Source organism: Colius striatus, chromosome 2 (assembly GCF_028858725.1).
Source record: "Colius striatus isolate bColStr4 chromosome 2, bColStr4.1.hap1, whole genome shotgun sequence".
NCBI lineage: Eukaryota > Metazoa > Chordata > Aves > Coliiformes > Coliidae > Colius > Colius striatus.
In genome coordinates, this window is record NC_084760.1 from 6,907,193 (window position 1) to 6,931,599 (window position 24,407).

The window sequence follows — 24,407 nt, forward strand, 5'->3', positions numbered from 1 at the left end:
CTGCACTAGGGAATCAACCGTTCTGCTCCCAGTTCTTCTACTGACTGATTTGCTGTGTGACCTTTAAGAAACTTACTTTGTGTCTCTGCTCTTTCCTTGTCTTTGTTTTGTCCCTTCCAATTGAATAATGGGAATAGCTACTACTATATTTTCTGAGATGCTTAAGAGAAAAGCATCTTTATTTTACTCAGCAACTTCAGGTGCAGCTGCTGTCAAGCTAGGTAATAAGGTTGATTTTCTGTTGGTAACAGTAGTCCATTAGGCTGATTTTGCTCACTCTGACTCTTCATCTTTTACATGAATAAGTTTAGGAAGTACATATTGTGAGCTACAGAGTAGTCGAGAGCTATTCACAGAATTATCTAAACGGTGTATAAAGGCCTATTACTTTCTACTCTTGACGTTTTTAATACCTCAAACTTATTTGACTCTCCCCTTGCTAAATACTCCCTGATGTTTTACTCTCTTTGGAAACAACTTACTTTCCTTTTTCCTTCTCCGTAGACCAATTAGCCCTCTTCTGGACCAGAACACTCCCGATTTTACCACTTTCTGCTCCGTAGGCGAATGGTTACAAGCTATTAAGATGGAAAGATATAAGGATAATTTCACAGCAGCAGGCTACAACTCTCTTGAATCAGTTGCCAGGATGACTATTGAGTAAGTTAGTACTGGGCATGTTTAACTTGCATTTAGGGAATTTCTAGGTAAAATAATACACAATGTTCACCTCCAAAACTTTACTCTGAGTACTGACACTGTACTTGGGGTTAAGCCAGCCAGTTTAGCAAGTGATGATGTTGTATTGAAGCATCCCATGGAAGACTAATTATTACCGTGGTACCTATGTGTGGCATCATTTTTTTCCCCCTGCTTTTGAGACCAATCAAACTAACAGTGAGGGGGTAGAATTTGAGGGAGATTGTAACCCATTTCAAAGGTTGTATGTATAGGAAAACAACCACTTTGCTTCCACTATCTAATTAGTGCCATTTTTTTCCAGACGTGTACTAGGAAGATGTGGAACTTGTTTTTTCTGATTGGCTGGGGACTGTCTTGTGTCTTGCAAGAAATAATTTTGAATCAGAATAGAAGTATATAGCAGCAAAACAATTTTCTCAAGGCAAGCATGGCCTGTGTTGATACTGCCATCTTAAACAGGGCTTCCCGGCACCCTGCAAACAGCGTTCTTGGCCTGGTGATTGCCAAACACATGTAATTTCTCTTACAGAGAGCAGTGGTTTTCTAAACAAGTTTCTAAGCAATATTCTCAAGTTTATACCCCTACTTTTATCTGCCTGGTATCACTAGGGTTCTCAATCTATAGCTTGGGAACTGTCATCAGAGTCCACAAGCTTGTACTTGGTCAGAGCACTAGTAGTAGTGGAACTGAAACAGCTGTTCCTCTTAGGTTTGCATGATGGGTATGGGTCAATATACAAAAAGTTTCTCTAGGCATCATTTTAGGAAGCAGAATGTGGTTCCCAAAATCTTGTAATTGTACTTAACCTTTTTTTCTTGAAAGCTACCCACGAAGTATTTGCACAAGACAAATGTCTCTTTCTTCAGGTGTCCTTAAAGGAAACAATAAAAGACTATTTGTAGTGCAAAACACACTGGCCTCTTTCTCAGGTGTGGAGAAACACTCAGTGTAATTACGTGACGCTTGCCATGTAATTACGCTCCTCACTGAGAAGTTGAACAGTACCTATACGAACTTCACAGCACCGAGCTGAGGTTCCAGTGTAGCTTCAGTGTTAGAAACCTATAGCCCCAGACCCCTACATAGCTTTGACTCACAGTTAAATACCATACAGTAGCAGTCTAAGTTGAAAAATTAACAATGTACGCATTTATCTTCCCCAGGGATGTGATGAGTTTAGGGATCACGTTGGTTGGTCATCAAAAGAAAATCATGAGCAGCATTCAGACTATGAGAGCACAAATGCTACATTTACACGGCACTGGCATCCAAGTGTGATAGACATTTCTCCCTTATGAGGGAGGTGACAGACTGAGAGAACAGCACTGGCCTTCAGTATATATGAAGTGCTGCTAGAAGACACTTGATTTCCTGGGTCCTTCCTGCAGTGAATAGAAGAGCTACAAGAAGCACCTACAGACTTGAACTCCTAAGTGCCACCAGAATTTATGAAAAGGGAATTAGGATCCACCAGTGGTGGCAAGGAAAGCAGCAGTGACAATAAACAAAGTACTACCTGAATAAACATACAAACACCTTGAGCTCTCTAACCTCCTTTTTATCTAATAGACTTTTTAAATGTACATAAAAATTTAAAAAAAGAATATATTTGTCAGATAAAATCATGATATTATTGTTGAATTCAACAAAATATTTTCCTTAAATCTGTGATTTCTGAATCTTTTTTTAATCATTTGTGTTTATTCTTCATAAAGACTTTCTTTTAGTATGATGTTTATATCTTTGGACCTTTTTAGTGCTAATCCTATGACACATTACTACACTGGGTACCTCTGAAGGATTATTTGACTTCCTAGAGATTTAAGAAGCATGACCAAGCAATGTATATCTGTCCGAACTTTGGTATCCTTTTTGTGCCATTTACTTTTGTTAACTCAGCACTGTATTGACATGGCTAATTGGCAGGGAAGTCAGGAAAATGCAAGTTGCCAAGAGCTCTGATATTTTTTAAAGAATTTTTTAAGGTTACACATATACTATCTTTTAAAAGAAAATAAAAGAGAAAAAAACACAAAAAAAAAAAGAAAAGAAAAAAAAAGAAAAGAGAAGCAATAATGACCCCTAAGTAGTTCTAGGCACTTTTAGCAAATGGTTTGCAAGATGATTTTAATGGACTAGAGTTCAAGCGGGATATATACAAAGATGTAGATCTCCGACTGTAAACCTGCTCAGACACTGCATTGAGTGGACAACTGATTGTAGGAGTGTCTCAGAGCGTGGGCGCAGTCCTCCAGTGTTACCTAAACCATTTAATCTGAGCACATCACGTTTGGGTTTTCTTTTTTCCAATAAGCTGAATTAGTAACTGTGAGAGAAACGGCTGGCGTATATTTTATAAGAGTTGAAGCCGTCCGCGGTCCAGCTGTCAGAGTAAGAACATAGATTTTATACGAGAACTTGTAGAGCATGAGGCAAGGGGCAGTTCAAAATTTTCAAGGTGTTTGTTTTACCAAGCTTTTGCTGCTCTGAACAAACAGGCGCTCACATGGACACAAGTCACTCGTCAGGAACACATGCGAGAGTAGTTGCTCGACGGAATGTCCTTTTACACCATTTCCTTGCGGATGAATTTTGTTGGATTCAAATATTTTAACTACCACAAGCAATAACAGTCGGTGTCTTTACAGATATTGCAGGAATGTATATGAACCAGAGAGAAATGCTTTAAAGGAACAACAACAACAAAAAAAAACCCAACAACCTGAAAATTGTGAACTACCCCAGCAATGAAATGCTGTACTTCCAAAGAGAATCGGGCTGCTTCTATTGATTTTGATAGAGAAAGATCCCAGGGATCAATCATAAATTGGTCTTGTTTGATAATGTGGGCATCCACACAAAAAAAATAAAAATAAGAATAAAAAAAAACCACACAAAAGAAAAACCCTGTAAATGTTCCTTTGTAAAACTTGTAAATTTTATTTATACTGTCTTGTTTTGTACACACATTTATGTGTAGTGAGCTCTGAATACATTGAAAATGCACTATATTTTTCTATTTTACTTGCAGAGCATCACAAACAAACATGTATATTCAGTGCTACATAATGTGTTTTCCCACATTTAGGACCAAAGATAGTTATCAAAAACTTAAATGCATCATTTCCCCCTTCCTTTTTTTTTTCTTCTCCCTTTTATATCACTGTACAGTGTTATATTTGTCATTTTATTTATTTGTTTCGTTAGAAAGAAATCAATTTGGTTCTACTAATTTTTTGTCCTCCCTGCCTTTGTTGAAGAGAAATCTGTAAAAAGCTTTTAACTAGCATAATCCCGTTACATAGACACTTCCATTTGTAATCTTTGTAATAGACTGTAAATATATTTTTGGAACTATAATGCAATGTGCATAAGGGTTATTTTTCAGTGTCCATATATGATTGTTTATACAATTCACAGCACTTTACAGTCATGCTGAGAAGCCTAATTTATTGCCTGGGTTTGGGCAGAGTAAGAGAAAAAAAAAAAAAGGTGAATATTCTTATTTCATGTTAGATTGTCATTCGGTAGAAATGGAGTTATTTTCATGGATGCAGCTCAAGATGGTTTTTTAACTGTTCAAATTAATTTTCTAGAAATGCTATGGAAGGAAGAAAGATGCAGAGTAGACTGCATGCCCCACGTTGAAATTAGTGCTCACAAGCACTTAGCCGAGGCACTTCAAGTAGCCGTTGGAACGCTCTTCATTAGCAAACATCCAATTTGTGTTGTAACGCCTGCCAAGTGCCTCACTACTGGAGTGAGCGTCTGTGGGCGACTGCACGGGGTGCTTGTCAGTTTTGCTGCTGCTTTAGGCACCCAGCTATGAATTTAGGAGTCTAAGTTCAGTCACCTGCTTCCTTGTAAACCTCGGCTGTTGTTTCTAAGGGCTTGGTGATTAAAAGTGCGATGCGGCAGTATTGATATTGCTGAGAACCCACAAACCCTAAATGTAGGAGAGTTGAGGCCAGGCTTCACCTTTAGGACTTGTTCTAAATATTCTGAAGCCCAGAGGCCTTGAAGCATGTGTGATGACCAGGGCTCACGCATGTAAAAGCGAGGACCCTAATGGTATTTCTTCCTTGTTGTTTCTTGTTTGATTTAAGCCATCTTCTTTGAATAGTAAATATATTTTAGCATTCATCTATATACCTTGACTGCCTTAATGTTGCCACAGGTTTTTACACATCTGAAAGTGGTAGAGTAGACCCAGAAAGCACAATCACTATCAATGCTTCTGTAGTATCTATCTGTTCAGAGCGTTACTGGGATTTAGAGCACATGCATGTAAATGGATTTGTAACTGGTAAAGCAGCAACATATTGATGTCGGTTGCAGTCCCCCAGGTTTCAGGAAAACATAGTCCAGTATACAGAAAGCAGAGTACCAGAGGAAGTTATGTTCATGGGAGGAACTGAAGAAGTTGGGTCACAGGGTGAATTTAAGGTTAAAAGGTGGAACAAAGAAATTGTCTCAGTTCTGGCTCAATTTCATTGAATTTGGAAATTATGCATCACTAAAGACAGACTGTCAGGCTGTTAGTGAGGCTGATCTTTCTTGACTTTATCCATCTACGAGCATCTAAAAGAGAAATGCCTAAGACAAGCAGGATGAATCTCCCTCTGGAAATGCTTATCTCCATTACCTGTAGAGGGAACCCAGATGATTAGCTTAAATTAGGCGTCTAATGTCTAGATAGTTACAATTCGGTGAGGTGATTAGGTGAGGTTTTCCTCACAAGCTGAGTGTTGTAGAAAGGCAACACCTCCACTACTAGTACATCCCAGAATGTATTTGAACTGGGCTTTCTCACAGAGAGAGGTTGATTTGTTTTATTATTCTTCACAGATTTGTAACAGATCATCTAAATACTTTTTGTATATGGGTATCAGTTCTTGAAAAAAAAGAAACTGTGATTGTCCTGAGGAAGATATGCCTAGTAAATTACAGTAATTTAATATTTTAAATAATCAGAAATATTTGCTAACATACTGCTTCAGTCCAGAGGTTATGTGATCAGATATGATAGTTGCTTTTTGCAAAACTGTGTTTATCTAAAGCCTTGTCATGTAAAAATCTCCAGGAGGCAAAGATGCTTAAATGTATCTCCGAATGAATGTTGCCCTTACTATCTCAATAACTGAGCTTTGTCTGTATTATTCTCCATTTAAAATGAGATTTTGATATTTGTTTAAGCTGGGGCTATCTGACAACCACGGAGGGAGTCTGAAAAAAACAAATGATTTTAAATTACAATTGCTTTTCTTCACTGATAGTAATATACAGTAAATAGTTGCCACTGTTTTGAATGTTACAAAACCTATTGCTTTAATGTGGGGGATGAAGGGGTTTATTTTCGTTTTGCTGTTGGTATTTTTTTACATTTATTGGTTATTAGTTGAAATAAAAAAAAATATATAATAATTTGTCCTTAACCTTCTAAATAATTTATATGTAGCAATTTTGAAAGTTCTTTAAATTCTGCAACTTTGGAGTTACTGAGACACTGATCGTGTCGCTACAGCCGTAATGTCAAGAGATGCTGAGACATCTTGCCACAAGTGTGGGTTCAGCCAGCATTCTGTTGCCTGATAATGGCATGAAGCAGTCTGCTGGCTTCATGTGAGCAGTGAAGGCTATAACACAGTCAAAAAAGGGTCATTTCAACCTTTAAATATATATATATGTGACATTCTGAAGCTGACACATACTTAATGCATCACTTCCCTGCACGTACTTAGAAACCGATAACGTTAATTTGGGTTTTAATGGGTTTTGTTTGCTTGCTTTTCTTCTTTTAGAGAGTGACATTTAGGATGCTTGTGGAAGTGAGCAGTTCCCAGAAGACAGCATGACAAGCCCAGTTTTAAGAAAAATGCGATACAAATTCTTGTCCAACAGTAATTTTGGCAGCAGGTGCTGCAGGGGTATTCAGGCAGTTGGTGCTGTGATTTGCCGAGCAACTAGCACAGCAGGGTTTCTGCATGCTCAGGACCTGTTAGGGTTGTACATCTGATGATTAACTGACATGCAGACATAGGTGAAATTTTTCCCCTTAACTTGAAATGGATTTGCAGATGGTAAATACTGGATTCACAAGACTACTCAAAAGTCTTAATCTCAAACTAATTTCTAGTAAAACAAGAAATTCTAGGCAACAGCCTCTATTTTCTCTCCCAAATCCTTAAGGGTTGTCAAGTACAGCCAACAATTATTTTTAAAGAGAGATATTTATTGTTTGTGTAGTACAACCTTCTATTTACTTGGTAAAAGGCAGTTCTCAAAAAAATCCTGAAAAAAAGGTTTGGGGAGGGATGGGGGAGGAGGAAGAATACAGAGTTTTGAAATGAAAAAAGACTACAAAAACAAAGAAAGAAAACCAATCCAACAAGTGACCTGTGGAACTAAAAGTATGACTGAGCTCACCATTTTTTGTAACACATTCCATGTTGGAATTTGAAAAATATGAGGGTAAACCATAGGCATAAAAACTGCAGTATCCTGACAAAAGAGTAGTGGCAGAATGCATTCTGCATCTGTGGGAGGTTTGCCTCTCTGGATTTAGTTTTGTGAGACTTTTAAGATAACTAACACGTGTATTTAGGGTAGGACTTGTTGGGACAGGCTAAGGGACAACATTAGTGAGTCTGTAATGTGCATGAAATTCTCAACACACTTGCAGGGTGGGTAAGAGGCAGTTTGAAAGTGAACCGTGTGGAGTTTATATGCTGTACAGACCACATAGGTTTTGTCTAGAGAGATTATGAAAGGTTAAAAGTTAAAGAGGAAAACCCTCACTTTGGTGAAAAGTTAGAAGATGGGAGAGAATGCAAAGAGAGGGGTCTGAAGACATTCAGAATGTGTGCGTTTAAGTCATAGGTCTCTGCAAGATGAGATGTTGCTGCCAGGGGATTTAAGGAGTGTTAAAGATTTTTTGTTTAAGTAAAGAGATACTGTTAATAAAATACACCTAATAATCCAATGTGGAGCTGTTTCAGTACTCTGATTTTTCCTCAGGCCAGATTGGAATTTGTCAAAGAGACTAAATTGAGACAGATGGGGAAGCAACTGGTAATACACAGCTCATTCAAGCAGACTTGAAAGAGACATGAAAGGAGAATTTTACATTAAAAGCCTGAAAATAAAATATAAACTCTGATGATATTTACTCTCAGAAGGTTTTAGAGTAGTTTTCTTTAATTTTAAGGTAACGATAGCAGATTTTAGCACTGATTCGATACGAATTGGGTGAAATTAGTGTCTAGTTAGAGTGACCAAAAAAATAACCACAAGTCAAAAAATAGTTGATGTCTTGATAGACTGTGAAAAAAGATGCAATACAGCCATGTGAAACTTGTGAAGCCAGCCAAATGAATCTTGGACAAAACAAGACATAATGCCTAGTGCCAGACGAGCTAAATCAGGAACAGAAAATCTATTCATCCATGGACCAAGGCTTCTGTATATAAATGAATCAAATAACTAATTGCAGAACTGTGATGTTAGTAATAATTAATACTAATAATGAACAACTACAACTTAGAGGTCATCTGATGAATCATAATATGGCTAACACTGAAAAACACTCGGTGCTTAAGTCATAGCTATGCCCAAAGACTTATGTGTGCTATTGCTATTAGAGCTCCATGACTGAATATTTAGTCATTTATAAAGTGGAGACACTATAGTCCATGTGGACATTATAGTCCATAACTAAACCCTTCCTGTTGTGCCAAAAAGAAAATAGAGGAAGGAATACTGAGGAGTCTGTAAGGTCTATCAAGTACATTAGAAATTATGTTCTGATTATTTACTTAGAATTACAAGAACCCCCCGCGTTTATCCCTCACATTAAGAAACAAACTTCCTGCTTCAGAGATACCGTCTCACTGAGAATTAAAGTCATCAGTTGGTTTTACTAGAACATCCAAATCTGACTTTAAAGAGGCTAGAGCAAAGAATGATAGAATGTATCCGTGTTGATCCCTGGCACTTCATGTCTGTAGAATCATTACTCAGGCAATTTCTTGACAATCATTCAACCTGTTTTACTGTGCCAGCTTCCACTGGTTTCCTGAAGGGCTGCATGTCCATTTTGTCTTCTGGAAAACATGTTTCAGTTTCCTTTCCTCAGGGACCAACCAACCTATGCCAAGAATGCACATGTAGCTTAAGATTAAGAAGATGCAGGAATCTCAAATTAGTTCTCTTCAGGGTATTCTTTTCAGTCATAGCTGCATGTTAAATGTGTTTTCCCACTGAGGTTGTACATGGTAAATTACATGAGGGATCTGATTTGCCTGGAATAAACTTAGCAAAATCTTCCAGATATCTCCTCAAGGCCACTCAGAAATGTCAGGATTTAAGTGGTGGTTAAGATTTTGTTCAGAAAGTGAAAGAGGTGGTTCTGTGGGAAGTCTGTGTGTGCAGCTTTTACAATGTACAACACTCCACTTACCAAGGTATGGAGCTTTCTGGGTAGTAGAAACTAGACCACAAATGCAAAATCTCTGAATCCATATGAATAAACAAAAAACCCCTTAATTCTGTAACAGAATTAGACCAAGTCTTCAACATTTATTGTTTGTCTTGGCAACACCAGTGTTTCTCCAACAGAAGAAGAGAATGGGATTGAGTGGGGTGAGTAGTCTGTTCCTGTAGGAAAGGAGAGGATGAGAGGAGGTGTCAGACCTATAGGGGACTTTTGGTAGTCTTTGTTTTTCTCTTTCAGGATCTTTGAGGTGCAGAGCCCTCACCCTTGGTCCCTTTCACCCGAGTTCTCTCTTCTGGCTCTCTTACTCAAGTAGCCCCTTAAATTCTCCCTTATATTACTCTGTATAAAACAGCAGTGTCTTCTTTCCCAGTAGCCAGTGTTTATAACCTCATGGGCTGCTGGAGAAGACAAGGTTAGATTCAAATCCATGGCAGCATGAAATTGGGCCAGGAAGGCTCTGAGAAGGATTTTTAATTAAGATTTTCATTTAATATTACTGGGTCTCAGTACTATGGGCAAATGATTGATTGCTATTGTGGACAGAAAGGCTGTGCCATACTAAATAGCTTCCCCACACATTCCAGTTCATCCCCTGTGATAAGCAGGAATGGGATGGGGAAGATTAAAAAAAAAAGCTTTCAGGCATTTCTTTGTAGTATTTTTTCTCAAGAGAAAGAATTGTCTCAAAGCCTATATCACCTAAAGTGCAAGAGACAAATCCTCTTTTATACTTCCTACTTACTAGCAAAAAAACGCTCAATCCCAGATACTGTCTGTCCGATGCAAGTCTCAGCCACAAGAAGCTACCTATCCAATTGAACTCCTTGCCTGACATCAGTGTGTCTCCCAGACAGTACCTTTCTTGCGATAGTTACTTGAGTATCACAACACTGAAGTCCTTCTGCAGATATCCACGTTGGTTTCCTTGTGCAGAGATGCCTCTGTCTTTTGAGGAATATTTCTCCAGTCACGAGGAGGGAAACTATTTTTTGCACTATGATCTACTTCCATTTCTCCCCAGATGGCATTAGTCATTAATACTTACCTAGCAGTACCCATGCTTCACTTTGAGGTAAGTAGATGACAGTGAGGCAGTAACATTTAATACCTCAGCAACAACTAATGCAAAGTCTATGACCAACAAACTCTGGGACAGGGAGATCACTCCAAGTGATTTGTGCTTTAAGTGCAAAAAACAAAGCAAAACAAAACAAAAAAATATGTGTGTATAGGGAGAGGGAATGTTGAATACAAAAGAGCTGAATCAGCCAGGCTGCCCATTAGCACCAATGATACAAGCTAATGAGGTATGTTTAAAACAAGATCCAAATCTTTCTATTTGCAGTATGATCTAAGTGGGAAATGAATGGAAGAAATCCAAACAGCTGGTGAGGGGAATATTTCAGGGCACTGGGAGGAAAGAGTTACCTTCTGTGATTTTATACTCCCCCTAAATGAATAGGGAAAAGTGTCTTCTTCATTCTTTCATTCCATTATAAACTTATTTTTTATGGATTTTATGAAATTAAATGGATTCAGGTGAACCTGCTTCTGCAGGGGGGATGGGACTAGATGAGCTCTAAAGGTCCTTTCCAACCCCTACCATTCTATGGTTCCATGATTCATGAAAATCATATGGAAAGTAATGCTTTGCCTGTGTTACCTGCTTATGAAGTGTTTGCTGAAAACAAATGAACATATTCCCTAGAAATATTACCTGCTTTCAGTATAGCAAATTATCTTAATAATTATGGAAAAGGCAAAAAAATATTCCTTATAAAGTAAACTTTCAAAGCAGCTAATACCTTTTTTACACTTGTATTTTGAAATAAGATTGTGTGAAAGTTGAATTTATTTCTTTTTTTGTGGTTTTTTTTAACATCATGTTCTGTCAAGTCCCTTAAAATCCTATAGTAGTGGATATTAGATGTTTCATAATGCTTTTACAAGGTGTTGCATGATATTTAAGGTTGCATTTTCAGGTCTAAATTAACAGTGCTTCACTTCAGATACAAGAGAAACAGAAACCACATATCTTAACATAGAGTTATGCATCTGCACGTCTCTCATTGAGCCATCACAGCGTACCTTTGCAAAACAGAATATTATGTTTGACAGTGCTTAGACCATCAGTTTTATTATGTTGTTGCTCCTGTTTTTGTATTTAAGGCCTTTTGGTGATGGAAGCCCTTGTTAGCTAACCTCAGTGAGCAATGGAAAGCAAATGAAGGTGGTGTAAAGTGGCAGAAGGCATTTGCTGATAGTACAGAGTGCTCACAGAGATGATGTCCAGCCATTACTGAGCTTACTTTCTCTCCTTGTCTAGCATAAATACCAGAAGAAACCAGCATGCTGACTCCCCTCATGCTTATTAACAGCTGAATCGTGGCTACCCATAGTTCAGGATACATAGCTGATGGAAATGTAACACCTATCTGGCATTTTTTTACCTCTGTTTCCAGGGAGAGTCAACTTCTCTTTTTTTTTTGTTTGTGGTTTGATGAAATGACCTACTTATTTTTAAGAAGATATGGAAATTTTACATATCTCTTGGATGAGAAAGGCATAGACTTGACTGTGGGAAGGTATTACAAGAAGGCCAACATGATGCCTTCAACCTCTGTGTGGGAAGGGAGATATTCATATACTGACAAACACTTCGAGTTGCAGCTGCTTGCCTGGGAAAAGGTTGGTTAGGTTAAGTCTAATCCAAAATTACCTTCAAAATTCCTCCTGCATAACATGATCTCTTCTCTTTCCAAACCACCTTTCCTTTCCAGAAATACTCTTCCTCTTACTGTGAAATTGGTAACCAGAGCCCTATCCTTACCTCATCAGAGCTTGTCAGACAATTTGTCTGCTGTCTTTGACTGGCCTTCCATTTCTCCGAACTGTTTTAGGTTTCTATCTCTTTCCAGAGAGATGGAGTATCTAATTCAGGCCTGGAATGACACCGGACAGCAGGGCAGTTAGAAATAAAACATGATGAATAACTAGGTCATACAGATGATCAAATCAATTTGCTATGTGTCACACATGGATGGATCCTCATCTCCCATTTGTTGATGCTTCTCACTTGTTAACTTGCACTTAGTCTCTGCTCTGTTGAAACCAGTCCTTGGCAGTGAGAACCAGGTGCATCCTGGAGTAAATCTACACCACAGTCCAGCATGTGCACAGATTATTTTGTGAATCTCTTCATCCAGAGACCTTTGACCTAGTGCTGATAAAAAAACTGTCAGTAGAGACAGAGACCATATAAATGTAACCTAAGGTTTGAAATACCTATGCATCTAAGTGCTATTTGTGTCTACCATTTGCCTCTAGCTTTGAAGAAATTCACATGTCAATCATTTTTACTAAATCAAAGACTTACTTGCCTTCAAAATAGTAAAAATACCCTATCAGAGTCAAAACCCTTTTCCTTTTGGAAAGGATTTACCCTGAAAGTTCTTTTTTTGCTGCATTCTTTTCTCATACATTCTTTGCATTACTAGGGTTTTAAAGGGCAGGTGCAAAAAAAACTAAGAAAAGCATCATTTAGCTTAGTTAATACCTTCCCTTTGTGTAAAATCAGTCCCTAGATCATTATACTAGAGACAGAAAAAAACATTCTGATTGCTTCCTCTGGCTTTTCTCTTTTTTTAACTAAGTCTCAGACATTGTAGCTATTAATATTGTCAGATCCTCTTCTCAGCTTATCATAAAACATCTGCTCCCATTTTGTCCAGTTTGATGACAGAGATGTATGGCACGTTAAAGTGTATTAATAATGCTCTTCTTCTGAATGAGTGTCTTCCTTTTGATTCACACTGTTAAATAATCTAATCCATGTGCTGGAATTACAGAAAACTACTTGGAATCAACTGTAATGGCAATGGGACATTCCTCTGCTGGTTTATTTTTCTTTACTATTAGTGTTGCACTGGCTTGTCTCAAAGTCTGTAATAAATTGCTTTTCTCTCAGGAATTTTCAAATAATTTAGTTAAGAGGTTGCTAACCATATGTAAAATAATTTCTATTCACTCCTGGCCTACATCCATTAGTCTTAAAGCTATAGATTTCATATGGCTAGCCTGTCACTAAGTGTACACTGAAATCCACATCTTTTTCTTCCCTTTTTCTTAAGGTTGGGGGGTGTTTTTTGGCAACACAGGTAACATAAGTACTGTCTCGGGGTGCCCAATATCACGTAATGAATGAGAAAAATCAGTTAAAATACTTTATAAGATTCTTCAGCAATAATAAGAGCTTCTGAAAATATCAGTTATGCTAAAGGAGAGTCTACTTTATTAATTGTAAAGTGTATAAAGTTTATTTTAATTAAGCAGAGTTTAAATTGAATGCACCCATTCCACTCTTCTCCTACTTCTCTGTTTTAAAGTTATCTTGCATTTTCTTCCAGTCCTCAATTTTATACCCATTTGAAAACCTACACCTCATTCATTAATTTCCTTTCTTTCCAACACTGAAATTGTCCAGTATAACCCTGTGGCTCATTGAGATCCAATGTAAAACACAACTACATTTCCTTCATGTTAGAGGTGTTTGCTTGGGAATCTTTGGGTTTATTGATGTTTACCTAGCTAGTGGATGAGAGTTTTTGTCAAGTAGTGGTGTATACATGGCAATGACAATGATAGTGTAATTTGCCTCTATTACTTCCTGATATCAGGATTCTGCTGCACTGCCAATTTCATATCTGTTGTTATTATTTGTTTGACAGAATCAAAAACATGCCAGGTGCTTTGCAAAACAGAGAACAAGAAAAATCCCTTTCCAGAAGAGATGACAGCCTGAATAGAAATGACATAATGGCAGGAAGCAAAGGAAGCAGAAAGGGGAAGCAAAACAAGAGTTATAACCATAAGATCATGAGATTGGTTTGGAGGCACAGTGAACGCTATGAGGCATTTTTTTAAAGCCCATAAGGACTGTAGTTGGGATTAGAGAATGGAAATGTAGAAAAGAAGAGTGGAAAGGAATGGAGAAGAAGGGAGGAACAGACTGCAAACAGGAGGAAGAGTAAACAGAGGTGTATGGGAGAGGCCAGAACACACACCTGACAAACTGAGGATTATGACTAATGCCAAGGATGAAAGACCACATCTGAAGAGCATGATGATTTCAGGAGGATGGCGAAGCAGGACATGGCGATGCTGCTAGGGAGAGAAGAGCCAGCAAAGCTGCCCTGGAAGCCTGCCCTGGAAGCTCCTTACACTAATATAACCCTGCTTCCCCATCTTCTTTCTAGCTCCCCACTTACACACAAACTATGTATATAGAAGAGCAAAGGAGAAGGAGAAGCAGCTAACTCAAACACTTCCAAAGATCCTGCTGGGGAAGAAGTTTAAGCTGGGATGATACAGATTTACTCCTACTGATGCTGCTGCTGGTAGCAAGTAGTAGAGTGCATCTTGTTAGCCTTTCACATAAACAAATGGTAGTATTTTCCACTACTTACAAATAGGCCTTTCTGAGAAATTCTCAGCAAAATTATAACACTCCAGCCAATCCACGACATTTTAAAATGCCCTTTCATTCTAGATCAGAAAGAAGCAGAAATTATGACATTCACAGTGAATGAACAGGGAAGGAAAATATTTGAACAGTTTCTTTTAAAGCTGAAAAGCATTTCAGTATTACAGAAAAATATGAGAGCTGTTTTGCTTATTAAAAAAACCATTGAATACTCCATGAAAAACTCTGATAAAATTGGGAGTTATTTTCATTATGTTGGATTGGCTTTTTTTTTTTCTCCTAGAAAAGTAATGTTGTTTTTAGAAGGAAGCTGGAAAATTGCTATTTTCAGTCTGTCAGATGTTTAAAACTACCCTAATTTCCAAGGTAAGAACTGTTCAGGAGTAAGAAAGCTGCAAAGTATCCAGTATAATCTCTTCCTCACTTCCTTCTCCTCTGCTACGGTGATCAGACATGTCTAACGATTAAGCTGCAGAGAGCAAAACCAGTTCCTATGGCTTCCTGAGAAAAGGCCAATTTCTTTAAGAATTATTAACTAGATGTGCTTACAGGAAGATACTTTTTTTCCCTGCAATCTATGTCTCTAATTAAATCCTCCTCATAGCTCTTCCCTTTTTCTTGGGAAAGTTTATCAGAAAGCACACTGGAAAGGCCCAGATCTTTCTGTCTCCAGTGAAACTGGTTTTAGACATAGTTCTAGCCTGGTAGATGTACTGGTATGACAGTTGAGAGACTACTGCTGGTAACGGAGTATTCTATTACTTTGACATATATAGACATTATTTGCTTGGTACTTCTGACCACAAAGTATTGATGTTTAGGGCACTATAGGTACTTATCCATTGTATTTTTTCTTGTAAGTTTTAGAGGACAGCATTGGATACATTTTTCTTCTCCCTCAGGGTAACACAGCTTTGCATGAGTCATTCATCTTGAATGTACACTCGAGTGATATCAAGTTGGTTGTTGTGACACCTTATCAATATGATGCCCAATTTCAGTGTCTTCTAGCAGTGGAATGATTTAAATATTGTCTAGTGGAGACAATGGCTTTGTTTGAGAATATCTTAGTGACTCTGGATAGGACTCAAATAATTCATGTAGGTGAGGAGGAGACAACTGAAAGTCATAGCTGAAGCATTACCAAAAATCCCTAAATGGTTGGGTTTTTCCATTGTTTGCCTCAAGATTTTGGTAAATTGTGTCTTACTGGATTCTCAAATGGCAGCAAGGGCCAAGTACATTTTCTTTTATTGTCTTCAATTTGAACTTTGCTTAAGTTAATTAAACTCTTGTCACCTCAGGGTACTATTTTAGCAATGAGGTTTACTCTGTCAATGTAGAAACCTCACCTACTGAAGAACATACGGGGTATAGAGTTAACACAACGTTCAGCAGTGCTTGAAGAGTCAGGCTCACCTCAATAACTTCTTGCCACTGTTATTGAAATAGTACTAGATTTAAATCACATAACCATGGTGTCATCTTACAAAATCTACCCTGATTAAATTCCTCTTACAATCAAATGGAACTGTTTCATAACAGTCCACATATCATGAAAAAGAGATTACAAAGCCCTGTCATACTGTCTCCCCATAATACAGAGTTTTTCACATATCATTTTTACATATTGGAAAGATCATCATTAATTCAATTGCATACAACTTGTTGCAATAATAGACTCAGCATAAAGCAATATCAAAACATAGTTGAGATTTCTACTAACCACATTTAGCCAAACTCCAGGTTTTTCATAATTTTGCTCCCATTTCCCTCATGATAGTAGATATGGAAGATGTGTGTACCTATATTTAACCCCTAAGACAAGATTCTGTTGTGTGGCACCTTTTCATCCTCTGTTACAAAAAACCAAAACAACAACTAAAAAACCCAAACCAAAAAACACTGCCAAAAAAACCCTACTCCAAGGTCATTTCAGAAGGGAAAGGTGGCATAACCTCTGAAACCTGCAGTTCAGGCACTGCACTGGGTGCTTAATTTGGGAAGGTAATTAAAAACTGTTACCTCAGAAAAAGACTGATTAAAAAAAAAAATACAAAGAATATTACCATGTATCCTGAGAGTAAAGGACAGCATAGTTAGCTATTTGCCTGTAATTTCTTTTTTTGACCTTGCCTATACTTCCCTGCCAATCCTTTCCTATATCAACTTTTCCAAGAAGACACTTGATTGTGCATAAATAATAGCTGCACTGACTCAAACCACATGTTCATGTAGCCCTATATAGCTGGCAGGTGTCCTGCCTCAGTGGAGGTACAGTCCTGTTGTTCTAAAGCCTCCACCGTCCCCTAAAGATTCAGCTGTTGACTTCCAGACATCTTCAGGGCTCTGTATCCAATATGTACAGTTCAAATGCTTCCTAAATCAGGAGGTACATTATGTTTAATAGCCCGAATTTGTCCTAGATCCTGTGAATTTACTTCCTCCTTCTGTCTCTCTGTCACTCTCTGTCTTGCCCTTTCTTCTGAAATAGAATGACCAGGGTTGCATGAATTATTCACCATAAGAGTGTATGATGTATTTATACAGTGATATAGCGATACAGTGTATTTATACAGTGATATATATATATATGTTTTCTATTTTGTTTACAGTTTCTTTCTTAATCATCCAAATATCCTGTTTCACATTTTTACTTGATACTGAGTACTTGACTTGATGTTTTGAGAGCTGTCTAATATTAAATCATTATTTTTTTTCTTCTCAAGCAATAGTTAATTTGTAGCCTCTGCCTGTGTATGTATAGTAAGACTTATTTTTCTCTTGTGCATTTCTTTATGCTTTATCAAATGTTGCCACTTTATTGGCAATGGTATTCAAAATTGTGAAATCATTTTGCAGTTCCTTACAGGCAGCTTCTGATTTAACTTTTAAAAATCATTTTGTATCAAACTTTCTCATCTGACAGTTCTTAGATATCACATTTCCCTTTACTACTAATAAAAATACTTTTGCTTAAATTCTTTGTTTTAATTCATTCCTCTGTCCAGTAATCTTTGTACACACCTAAGTGCCTAGTTGTTATAATTCACTTCTGCATTTTTCAAGATGGGGGAGGGTTGCCTTCAAACTATTGTCATTTATATTTTATTAATTGGGAACCTTAAAAGTAGAATTTAGACCTCCTTATTGCCTAACTAGTTCTAACAGAGTGGTTATACAACCTTCAGAGTGAAAAATCGCCAAGGGCTAAATCCATAAAGTGCATTTAGAAATAGCCTTTAGCCTCTTAGATGTCCTGACTCCTTGTAGAAACTATAAACCCAGATTAGGCACATCCCTCTACACTGAAAGAGGGCAGCTGGGTGTTTAGCAATAGTCTGCACTCACGCTGGCATATTGAGCAGAGAACAGTCTGACTGAACTAGAGAAATAGCCAGATAGAGGGAATAAAACAAGTGAATAGTGTGCTGATACTGGGTTATTTTTCAACACTGCCTTACTCATGAAACTACAGGCTGTTGCAAGGTGAGACTTGAGCATCTCTCCCACAGTAGTTGTTCCTCTTGTTTATCCCATTATTCCCTGCAGTAATCTCTAGCATCAAACTACAACACTGAAGTACCAATCTCTGTCTTTCACAGTAAATATTGAACTTTCAGAGTTAGGCAACAACCAAGTGGACTATGGAGAGCTACCCTGTTAGTATGAGCACCCAAAGCTTCATTTAACCTGTTTCATTGCAGATCTAGAATGGAGTCTGTGTTACAATAGCAGTGAAAGCAGTGAGATAAGTTTGAACCCTGACTTAGGCAGTCTGTTAAAGTTACTGTGTATAAAGGAATTAGTTCTGTTTGTCCCTTGTCTTAACTCCACCTAAATGGTATTTTAGTAGTTCTCCAAAAATTATTCTCCATCTGTACAAGGATTATGCCATGAACAGATTACCTTATGTGCACACTGACAGTACGTAGTTGTGGGGAGGTGAGTAGACCCTATGAGTTATTAGTATTCATAACATACTAGAAATCTTACATAGTGGGAGAAAAGAGGGTGATACAAGTGGGTGATGACTGACATTGAGTGGTTTTCAGTCTGAGGTGCATCTTGGGTGTTTGAGATGAGGATTGAAGAGCTTATCTATTTATTCATTTGTGTTTTTTGAAACATCTCCGCTTGCCTATATTATAAAAAATACAGAAATATCTAGTACTGTGTTTATTTCTCTGTCCTTATAAAAGCAATATTTTTTCAAAATCTATAGCTGTGCTCATCTGGCCAGTGACAAAAGAGAACTATCTGCCAGGGGAGATTTGTTATGTTCCTAGAGAAAGTGTAATGCATTTCCATCCGTTCCGTTACAGTGTAGATGCCTGTAAGCCTTTCTGTGAATCAGTAGAGCTTTGGGAAGTAATAAGCCAAAAATTAAGAGACTCCACAAACTATCAAATCAAGCTGCCATGCAATGTTTTAAAAATTAATAAGCCCTGAATGACTACTATCTGTACCTCTCTCATCTATATCTAAGTATCTATGTTGATATAGACTCATTCCCCCATTTATAATGAACTTCTTACACTCTCAGTTTATTAAAGATATATGTTGGCACACTGTCTGCACTGCTGCAGCATTTTTTGGTATTGCTGATGTGAACTTTTATGGATTCTGCTTTTTAAGTGACAGGTATTAATTGAGTAACCATGGTAGGTAGCAATAGAATAAAAGAGGTGAACAGCAATATGGGATTAGAGGAAAATTCATACCGAATCCCAGGTCAGCCAGTCTTTCCTCTTATGTACTGGGCAAGTACAATTCTTTTTAAATACTATGCCTAAATGGTAAAAAAAAAAAAAAGGGAGGGATTTTTATGCACTGATGCCAAAAAGCTATTTCTAGGAGAGCTAATATACTCAGTGACACAAAGGAAGGAACTGGTAGAAAGACTGTGGCTTTAACTTGGTCAAAAAATTGCAACCGTGTGTTCAAATAGGGTCCTTCAGGAATGCTCATTCCTCCACAGCCTATCTCATCAGTCTTTTCCAGGTGCCTACACTGGGATCAAAGACTGGGTGTCCACATTGTTTTTCAGTACAGTCTCTAGCCCTTCTTTTACCTTCACGTGGACTTGTTTTTCCACCACTTTATTGGATATTGGCCTCATGTAGATTTTTCTGCCTTTTTATCTGAGTTTTGAATATAAACTATACTTAAATTATTGAAAGATAAATTTGGTTCAATCTTTTGTTCTTGGATGGAGCCAGGCTCTTCTCAATGATGTCCAATGGTAGGACAAGGGGCAATGAATATAACCTGGAACACAAGAAGTTCCAGAGAAACACAAGGAAGAATTTCTTCACTGTGAGGGAGCACTGGAAGGGGCTGCCCAGAGGGTTTGTGGAGTCTCCTTCTCTGGAGACTTTCAAACCCTCTTGGACGAGTTCCTGTGTGATCTACTCTAGGTGGTCCTGCTCTGGCAGGGGGTTGCACTGGATGATTTAGTCCCTTCCAGCCCTTGAGATTCTGGGATTCTATTCCAATCCAAAACCCCAGAAATTAAGAAGTGAGAAATAATAGATTTTTTTAGAGGGGAAAAAAAAGGATTATCATCTCTAATTCTGTAAAAGGAAAACTTTTTCTGTAACGTAAGTTTTGATTAAGCTTGGGAACTCAACTTGAAATCATTTAGAGGAATCTAACTTCTTTTTCGAGTGCCAATTTCAAACTTCTGAAATATGTGACTTCTCAGTTTATTATAAAGGGCAGAGATATGAAAAAGATGTATTGAAAATAAAAGGAACAGCCTAAATCAGTGACTTGTCTTTGACCTGCGATGTCTAACCATGACAAGGTCCTTGATTTATTTTATTTTCAAGCTCTCTCTTTCTTACAAATTCATACACAAATATCTACATTTTCATAGAACAGAATCTTAGAATTGTTTAGGTTGAAAAATACCTTTAAGATCATTGAGTTCAACCATTGATCTAACACTGCCAAATCCATGACAAAATCATGTTCTTAAGCACATCTACACATCTTTGAAATACCTTCAGGGATGGTGACTTAACCAATTCCCTCGGCAGCCTGTTCCAGTGCTTCATAACCCTTTCACTGAAGAAATTTTTCCTAATATCCAGTCTAAACCTTCCCTGGTGCAACTTGAGGCTGTTTCCTGTTATCCTGTCACTTGTTTACTTGGAGAAGAGACCAATATCCACCTCACTACAACCTCCTTTCAAGTATCTGAGAGAGTGATGAGTTCTCCACTCAGCCTCCTTTTCTCCAGACTGAACAACCTCAGTTCACTCAGCTGCTCCTTATAAGACTTGTGCTCAGGACTCTGCACCAGATTCTTCACCCATCCTTGAACACACTCCAGAACCTCAATGTCTTCCTTGTAGCTAGGAAATCAGAACTGAACACAGTGTTGGTGGCGTAGCCTCGCCAGTGCTGAATGCAAGGAGGTAATCACTTCACTTGTCCTACTGGTCACACTATTTCTAATACAAGCCAGGATGCCTTTGGCCTTCCTGGCCACCTGGGCACACTGCTGGCTCATGTTCAGACATCTGTCGACCAATACCACCAGGTCCTTTCAGACACTTTCCAGTCACTCTGTCCCAAGCCTGTAGCATTGTCTGCAAACTTACTGAGAGTGCACTCAACATCCTTGTCCAGATCATTAACAAAGATCTTAAACAGAACAGGCCTCAACACTGAACCCTGGGTAACACTACATGTGACCTCTCACCAACCATATTTAACTCCATTCACCAGCACTCTTTGGGCTCAGTCATACAGCTAGTTTTTCCCATCCAACTTAAGCTTTTTCAAGCCCTGAGCAGCCAGTTTCTCAAGGAGATTGCTGTGGGAAATGGTGTCAAAGGCTTTACTAAAGTCCAGCTATGAAACACTCATGGCCTTTCACTTTCCCTTTTCACCTTGTCCCAGAAGATCAGGTTAGTCAAGTACCTGATCACCTGGATGTCCCAGATGTGCCATGTGATAGCACTAAAGATGAGCTTCATAACCATCTCTGACATAGAGGTCAAACTTGTAGGCCTGTAGTTCCCAGGATCCTCCTTCTGGTCATTTTTATAAATGGATATCACATTTATTTACCTCCAGTCGGCTGTGATGTCCCCAGTTAGCCAGGACTGTTGATAGATGATGAAAAGTGGCTTGGTGAGAAGTTTTGCCAGCTGCCTCAGTACCCTTGGGTGGATCACATCTGGGCCCAGAGACTTGTGTGTATCTATGTGACGTGGCAGGTCACACACCATCTCTCCTTGGATTGTGGGGGATTCATTCTGCTCCCTGTCCTTGTCTTCTGGTCCCAAGGACAACTGATCTTATCATTAAAGCTAAGGCAAAGAAGACATTAAGTACCTCAGTCTTTTCCTCAACCTTTGTCATAATGATTTCCCTCTCATTCAATTAGGATGGAGATTCTCCTTAGCTCTTCTTTTGTTGCTGAAAAGCATGTTTACAGAAACATTTTTAATGTGTTTTACAGAAGTAACAAGTGGTATAACATCTACTACAGCAACAGTATGGTTCTAGCTGGGTTTTGGCCCCTCTAATTTTCTCCTTGCGTTACCTTACTACCTCCTTGTAGTTTGCCTCACTTGCCTGCCTCTTCTTCCAAAGGTCAGAAACTCTCCTTTTCTTCCTGAGTTCTAGCTAAAGCTCTCTGTTCAGCCAGGCCACTCTTCTTTCCACCTGCTGATCAAGGCACTTTGTCAACCAGGCTCCTGAGTAAGCCAAACTCTGCCCTCTGGAAATACAAAGTAGCAGTTCTTCTGACTTCCCTCCTTACTTCTCCAAGAATCTAAAACTATTATTACATGATCACTGTGCCCAAGAATACCTCCAGATATCACATAACCCACAAGTTCTCTGTTCACAAACAACAGCTCCAGTAGCACTCTTTCCCTAGTTGTCTCACCAGCTGTGTCAGAAAGTTATCTTACACGCACTGCAGGAACCTCCTATAGTGTTTCCTCTCTACTGTAGTATATTTCCAGCAAATATCTGGTAAATTGAAGTCTCCCATGAGAATAAGGGCTAGCAATCGTGAAACTTCTCCCAACTGCTTGTAAAATATTTCATCTGCCTTGTCATCTTTGTTGAGTAGTCTACAACAGACTCCCACCACCATATCTGCTTTGTTGGCTTTACCCTTGATTCTTGCCCATAAACATTGAGCCCTATCATCACTGTTGTTAAGCTCTAGATAGTAAAAAACTACTCTCTGACATACTCCACTGCCTCTCTTCCTTGCCTATCCCTACTGAAGAATTTACACAGCTCTGCAGGAGCTGCTGTGGAAAATCACTACCATCCCAGACCCACTACAACAGCCATCCAATGCAGCACTCCAGTTGTGCAAATCATCCTACCATGTTTCTGTGATGGCAACTATGTCATTGCTTTCCTGTCTTCCAATTCCTCTTGCTTGTTGCCTATGCAATATGCATTGCTGTAGATGAGTAGCCAGGGAAATATTTCCATTTTAATATTACAATTGAACTTCTAACCTGAAGTATCAAGGAAAACAAATTGAGACAGTCAGTTTGGAGGCAGGTAATCCAATAAATACAAGGAGTGGGTTATATGCTTCATTAAATATTTCAGCTAATGAAGCTTAAAAGAAGATGCACTGTTGTCAAAAATAATTAATACAAGTTTGGACAAGAATATTTCAAACCTTGTTGCAGTTCACTGCTGAAATATCTATCTCCAGAACAGTAACACCATATCAAAATTGTATCTCAATAACTAGACCAAGCAATTTAAGGCAATTTAAGATCTGCAACTATCTTACTGTAGAGTGTCTATAATGTCAAGAATTTCCCAAATAATTTGTAAAAGTATATGTAGCACAAACTATTTTACTGTGAGGGTGACGGAGCAGTGGAACAGGATGCCCAGAGGGGTTGTGGAGTCTCCTTCCTTGGAGGTCTTCAAGAACACGTTCCTATGCGACCTGATCCAGGTGAACCTGCTTCTGTAGGGGGGTTGGACTAGATGATCTCTAAAGGTCCCCTCCAACCCCTACCATTCTATGATTCTGTGAATTTTCCTTAACATCTGTTGAGAACACAGTTTAAACATACCTTACAGAAACAATAGGTAAGGCTCAAAGCAAAAGAAAAGAGCAGACTTTTGTAGACAAATCCAATTAAATCTAGATCTAGTACAACATATTGATATTATTCCTCTCCCCCAAATAAAAAATGTAGGAATTTACACACTAATCCATTCAATAGAACATTTTATCTGTACAGTGATCAACATCTGTACATCCATTTCAGTGTCTGAACAGAAAAAAGAAAACGAAGGATGGTTTAGATACTACTGTCATCATATCCTAATTATCAATAAAGTAATGCAAAAATCTTTAGGTAGTTTTAGAACAAATTCTTGAGCAAAAGCTGAAGAAGTCTTGCTTTATGTTTACAGGATCTTTTTCTACCTGCCCATTGATGCACACATATATTCAAGAACATATGCACAATTAGACAGAGGACAGTGAAAAGGTCTTATCTTTGTTTGTCTACTCAGGAGCTAGACACACATTTAGAATTAAACAGCTTTTTAAGAGAAACTTTGCCTTTTCATGATATGTGAATTGAAAGTGCACAGAAACCTTCATATATATAAAGATGTAATTTTCTGAAATCCAGCGAAAACGAGCACTCAGAGATGTAATTTGCATTCTTGCGTGTTTGTGTGACCATCTTTTGGTTATGTTTTGAGAACAT

The 24,407-nt window shown here is 38.2% G+C and overlaps 1 protein-coding gene across 7 annotated transcripts in view; it reads left to right on the forward strand.

The window, feature by feature from the left end:
- Positions 1–14,120, forward strand: part of EPHA7 (EPH receptor A7) — a 165,462-nt gene extending 151,342 nt beyond the window's left edge. For 5 of the 7 annotated variants that reach the window (XM_061991087.1, XM_061991082.1, XM_061991083.1 and 2 more), the window contains 2 exons: positions 505–660; positions 1,867–1,981. In XM_061991087.1, the coding sequence (XP_061847071.1) occupies positions 505–660; positions 1,867–1,981 (271 nt within the window). Of the gene's footprint in view, positions 1–504; positions 661–1,866; positions 1,982–13,924 lie in introns of those variants that run through there. The other 2 variants (XM_061991081.1, XM_061991086.1) reach the window with 2 other exon arrangements.
- Positions 14,121–24,407: the final 10,287 nt, after the last annotated feature.